At 37.9% G+C, this 6025-nt stretch overlaps 1 protein-coding gene across 1 annotated transcript in view; it reads left to right on the top strand.

Annotated features, from left to right (window-relative positions):
• Positions 1-924: 924 nt before the first annotated feature.
• Positions 925-6025, top strand: part of LOC110579160 (putative ankyrin repeat domain-containing protein 19) — a gene marked incomplete at its 3' end in the record, with an annotated part of 6661 nt that continues 1560 nt past the window's right edge. The window contains exons 1-4 of the mRNA XM_044912385.1: positions 925-986; positions 2446-2560; positions 2718-2891; positions 5141-5247. Coding sequence (XP_044768320.1) covers positions 925-986; positions 2446-2560; positions 2718-2891; positions 5141-5247 — 458 coding nt within the window. The remainder of the gene's footprint in view (positions 987-2445; positions 2561-2717; positions 2892-5140; positions 5248-6025) is intronic.

Raw genomic sequence — 6025 nt, 5'->3', positions numbered from 1 at the left:
GGGGGGGGGGGGAGTGGGAGAGGGAGAAGCAGGCTCCCTGCTGATCCCAGGATCCCAGGACCCTGGGAACATGACCTGAGATGAAGGCAAGCACTTAACTGACTGAGCCACCCAGGTGCCCCTCTTACTTTCTATTTAAAAAAAATTGGGGACTGCGGGTGGGGATTGGTATCTTCTGACAACGTTTAACCTCTTCAGAAGTAAAGGGAATGTTTTTACCTGTACTTGTAGATTTTATTCATACATTAAATATATACATGTTTTTTGTTGTGTGTAGCTTTATTACATATAAGTGATTATAGATTAATCATTTTATTTTAGTTACATCCTTATGAAAATAAATAATATAAATGATACTATAAAAGTATATAAAATTTTAGTTGTGTCCTTATGAAAAAAATCAAAAATAGGAAATATAAATGATTATTGCAATTTCAGATGTATTGCTTTACTTTATAAAAGTTTTCTTTAAAAATACTGAACTCTGGGGTGCCTGGGTGGCATAATCGGTTGAGCATCAGAGTGTTGAATTCGGCGTGGGTCGTGATCTCGGGGTTGGGGGGTGGAGCCCCATGTCGGGCTCCATGCTTGGTGGGGAGACTGCTTGAGATTCTCGCCCTCTCCCTCTGCCCTTCCCCCCCGCTTGTGCATACTCTCTCTTTTTCTCTAAAAGAAAGAAATCTTTAAAAAATATTGAGCTCTCCAATGTATTTATCTACTCTTTCAATCCATTTATTTATCAAATAGAATCTGAACACATGTAATGTAGGAGACATACTCTACCCAGAATCTTTTCATTCTTAAAGACTTCATGTTGCCCAGTATTAGTAAGATGAGAAATTTTATTTATTTATTTATTTATTTATTTATTTATTTATTTATTTATTTATAAGATTTTATTTTTAAGTAATCTCTATACCCAACATGGGGCTTGAATTTAGATCATTGAGACTAAGGTTGCATGTTCTACTCATTGAACCGGCCAGGTACTACTAAGATGAGAAATTTTATTTTATTTTTTTAATTTTAAGAAAAGATTGATTTATTTGAGAGACAGAGAGAGAGTGAATGGGAGTGGCTGGGGAGGGAGAAGGGAGGGTTAGAGGGAGAGAGAGGATCTCAAGCTGACTCCACGCTGAGCACGGAGCCCGACATGGGGCTCGATCTCAAGATCTGGAGATCATGACCTGAGCCAAAACCAAGAGTCAGACACCCAACCAACTAGCCACCGAAGTGCCCCTAAGATGAGCAATTTTAAATGGAAGTATTAGGACTTAATCTCAGTTAAAGCTTTTCCTCTTTCCTTTCAAACGAAAACATTTCTGAAGATAGGAAATTGTAAAAGTTAACCTTTACTTGTCCTTTTGAAATTTATAATAGTATTAAATACTACTATTGATAATTGGTAGTACTTGATTTTCATGTGATTTATAAATCGAAATATTTAATAAAATGAGCTGTCCCTGTTTATTTAAATCCTGAGTTTCCTTTGGCTTAGTTTCTTGAAAATCAGAGTAAGAATTACTTAAAAAACATTCTCTGTTATTTTAGTCCTCTTTTCCCATAATGCTTTCAGGAACTAAAATTTATTTAAATGCCAGGCATATGACTAGAACTGCAATAGACCTGTTGTGTATATCATTATTTCATGTAATGTAAGGCACCATAGATTGTCTGATGCCCCAGTATTTTCTGTACCAACAAGAAATTTCAAAACAATTCTGCCAATTATAGTTGTAAGACATTTTGAATTATAAATTGCATTCCAATGTCAGAGATATTAAAAGGTGACAAAATGAGCATCTTAGAATCACTGAAATGTAGTATTCTTGCGAATCCTTAAAACATATCTACAAAGTAGGCATAATTGTGTCACTTTACCTAATTGGATGTTGTCTTTGTAAAATAGTAGTAATAGTAATAGTTATAATAATATTATGTAACAAACTTTGCATAGATCCTCATTTAAGCATCACGCCGAGGTCTTGTGAGATAACTAGTCTTTATTTATTATTATTATTTTTTAGTAATCTCTATACCCAACGTGGGGCTTGAATTCATGACCCTCAAGATCAAGAGTCACATGATCTTCAAACTGAGCTGGGCAGGGGCCCCAAGATAACTATTTTTATCCCCATTTTGTTGATGAGGAAATTGAGGATAAGGCTAAGTAGGTGATAACTGTTAAGTGACAGAGTTAAAGTAGGATTCAAACCCAAGTTAAGCTGCATCCTGAGGTCATGCTCTACCTACTCAGATAGGCTGCTCTTTATTAGTGTGGTGAAGAATCACTAATAAATATTGTACTTTCTTCAAAAGAAAATTAAATCTTTGTTTTGGAGTCAAAGGAATAAGATGCTATTTAACGTTTACAATTACATGAATTAACTGCAGGTTTTGAAATAGTGCACTATAATTTCCTAAAAAGTTCTTTCACTTTCATAGGACTGCTCTCCATTTGGCCTGTGCCAATGGCCATCCAGATGTCGTTGCTGTCCTAGTGGAGAGGAAATGCCAGCTTGACCTCTTTGATAAAGATTATAGGACTGCTCTGATGAAGGTATGTGGAAGCAGCTGTGTCTGCCTGAGATGGATTTGATTTAATTACTTAGAATGAAAACTTATTGCATTTAAACAGAACTAATTGGTGAAACCTGTGGCATGTTTACTTTAAATTCCCAGAATTGATACTCTGTTTCTTGGTATAATACTGACAGGCTGTACAATGTCAGAATGAGAGATGTGTGACGATTCTTCTAGAACACGGTGCTGATCCAAATCTTATGGACATTGCTGGCAATACTGCTCTCCACTATGCCGCCCTTGGTTCGAATACATCAATAGCAGAGAAGCTGCTTCTACACCATGCAAATATTGAAGTGAGAAACAAGGTACAGATCAACTGTATTTATAAAGTATTTGAAATAATACATATATGTATATATAAAATTTTTTAGCCACAAATCATTTTATTTACATATTTATTTATATGTGTAATAAATACATATACTGAATTCTATACATCAGGTCCTGTCATCCTGGAAACAACTCCAAAGCCAGGGCAGGGAGGGCTAGAGAAAGGTGATGCCCATGGAGAGAGCGAAGTTCTGTCTCCCAGCCCCGCTTCCACCCCAGAAAGAAAATCTTCCCATTAGTGCTTGGGAGTGGTTGGTGGGCTCAGAGCCCACAAAGGATTGAAGGCCTAGAGGGGAGTGGAGGTGGTGGAGGCTGGGTGCTGTGCAGGGGCTTAGGAAATGGGTGCTGCTGGGAATGGGTGGGAGACCCTGACCCAGTGGGGTAACTTGGGTGAGTGCAAGTGGGAGGAGAAAGCAGCAGGTTGCAGGCCCTGGGCACTCGAGGCCCCAAGGTTCTGAAAATGAGAGCAAAGGGATCAGGTCATGACATCCTACAGGGGCATTTACTTGTGCTTGTAGCCACTCTTCCCGCCACGTACCACATTGGGGTCTCCCATTTCAGAGAGTAGTTCCTGCTCAGCTTTGTGTAGTTCCTCAGTGGGGTGGTAGCTGTACATGGGGAGTAGTTGATGACCACGCGCACCAGTCCACCTTCTGTTTCTGTGACAGGCATTATTTCTACCACTGCCCTTACAGAAACACTGTTGGTTGACAGGTAGGGTCAGTTTTTCATATTTGGAAGCTCCTGCATTCCCTGAATGAAAATATTTTGAAATAACTAAATTGTCTAAGATTTCACTTTAATGATACTTTTTTTTTTTTTTAAGATTTTATTTACTTGAGAGAGACGGAGAACAAACTTGAGTATGGAGGAAGGGCAGAGGGAGAGGGAGAAGCAGGGGAGCCTGATTCAGGGCTGGATCCCAGGACCCCGGGGGTCATGACCTGAGCCAAAGACAGACGCTTAACTGACTGAGCCACCCAGTTGCCCCAAAGCCACTCTTTTAATTCCGAGTCCATCTCCTCAGTGACCCATTTGGATCAAGAGTGCCTTATGTTGCCATCTGGGATCCTGATACCATTGACAGAAGAGAATCAAGCATGTTTGTGTAACCTGGAGAAAACCTTCATTTTTTTTTTTTAATGATTTTATTTATTTATTTGATGGAGAGACGGTGAGAGAGGGAACACAAGCAGGGGGAGCGGGAGAGGGAGAAGCAGGCTTCCCGCCGAGCAGGATGTGGGGCTCGATCCCAGGACTCTGGGATCATGGCCTGAGCTGAAGGCAGATGCTTAACGACTGAGCCACCCAGGCACCCCGAAAACCTTCATCTTTATTGGAAAGCTCTCAAAACTATATCCCCAAAACTCTATAATTTCTCAAATGTTAATGTTTGCCACAAAAAGTATTGTCAAATGGGGATAAGCAAATTTAAACGGATTTCTTTTGTGCTAGATATATAGTGCAGTTTTGTAATATTTCTCAAACATAGATGATCATTGAATCTTTCTATTGGGGCACAGTACTTACCTTCCAGCAAAGTATATGTTCTTCGGAATGTAATTTAAAAAACACTACTCCAGAGATAATCATTTAGGTTGTTAACTCAATAAAAATACTTAAAGCATTTACTGCTATGTTTTAGATTTTGGAGATATAGAGAAAAAAAATAATCCCTTTCCTCAAGAAGCTCTTGGTTTAGAGGGGGTGCAATAAAATATCTAGAGTATACCATAATAAATACTGTGATAGAAGCCAAGATTCTTGGAACCAGTCAATGAAGTGAGCTTTGGAGAATGACTGCAGTTAATCTGTTGAAGAGGTGGAAGAGGGCTATTTAATTTAGTTTTATTTATTTTTTAAAAAAGATTTTATTTATTTATTTGAGAGAGAGAGAGTGGGTGAGAGAGTAGGAGCATAGGGGCAGGGCAGAGGGAGAGGCCAACTCCCCTCTGAGCAGGGAGCCTGACTTGGGGCTGGATCCCAGGACCTTGGGATCACGACCTGAGCTGACCTGAGCCCAAGGCAGGTGCTTAACCGACTGCGCCACCCAGGCCCCCTGAGGAGGCTATTTGAAAGAGAAGGAGCAGCTGGTGAAAGCACAGAAGGGTGAGAGTACTTTCTATATTATATATTTGAGTTTAGAGGATCCTTTATAAGTTTTAAAATTCAGTATGGAAATACGTAATTTTGTAAATTATAAATTGTTTTTGCACTTTTACAGGATGAACTCACACCATTTTTACTTGCTGTAAGTGAGAACAAACAGCAAATGGTGGAATTTTTAATAGAAAAAGAAGCAAATGTACATGCAGTTGATAAGTTGCAAAGGTACAGTAGTTTTGGGTTTTTTTTTAAACCTTATATTGTTCTAGGGTGGCACAGTTACTCAAGTCAGGAAGATTAACTTAATAAGAGGATTAATTTATAATTATATAGTGAAAAATGTCAACATGTCATCAGTTAGGCAGAAAGCAATTATTCTGACGGGGCAACATGAAGAACAGTATATGGTAGAATTTATATTCCTTCATATTATTGACTGATGTCATTTGCAGTGTTTTTTTTTTTTGCCATATGATTTTATATTAGCTAAAGGGGTTTCATATTGGTTTTATTAGTTTTATAAAGTGTGGACTCCTAACTTTTATTTTACTTTATGATGCAATATTGGACTTCTTAACCCTTTTATAGTATTTTTGAAACTTCTACTTCATATATATTTTCCTTAAAAGATAAATATTAAACATAAATAGGAGTTGCTTTGTCTTTTGGATGACTCTTTAAATTGCTTTTTGTTTTTGAAGAATACTGATGTTGGATGATCCCTAAGTGATTAATAATTACTATTACCAGATAATATGGGCTCATCATCCTTTTTCATGTTCAGTATATTTTTTTTTTGTTTTCATTGGTAAGGATAGAAGGATGAAAGATAAGTTTAATTGAATAGACTTTTCCTTTAATGAGGACAAATCATAGGTGGGTGATAAAGAGAGAAGAGATGGGCTTTAGATTGACACAAGACTAGGTTTAATTCCTAGCTTTCCTACTTGCTGGGTGTGTGACTTTGGAAACATTACTTATCATAACCAGATACATTTCCTGA

Source organism: Neomonachus schauinslandi, unplaced genomic scaffold (assembly GCF_002201575.2).
Source record: "Neomonachus schauinslandi unplaced genomic scaffold, ASM220157v2 HiC_scaffold_1654, whole genome shotgun sequence".
Classification (NCBI taxonomy): domain Eukaryota; kingdom Metazoa; phylum Chordata; class Mammalia; order Carnivora; family Phocidae; genus Neomonachus; species Neomonachus schauinslandi.
Note: the sequence above shows the minus strand (reverse complement) of the source record. Positions and strands in the feature narration are given on the sequence as shown.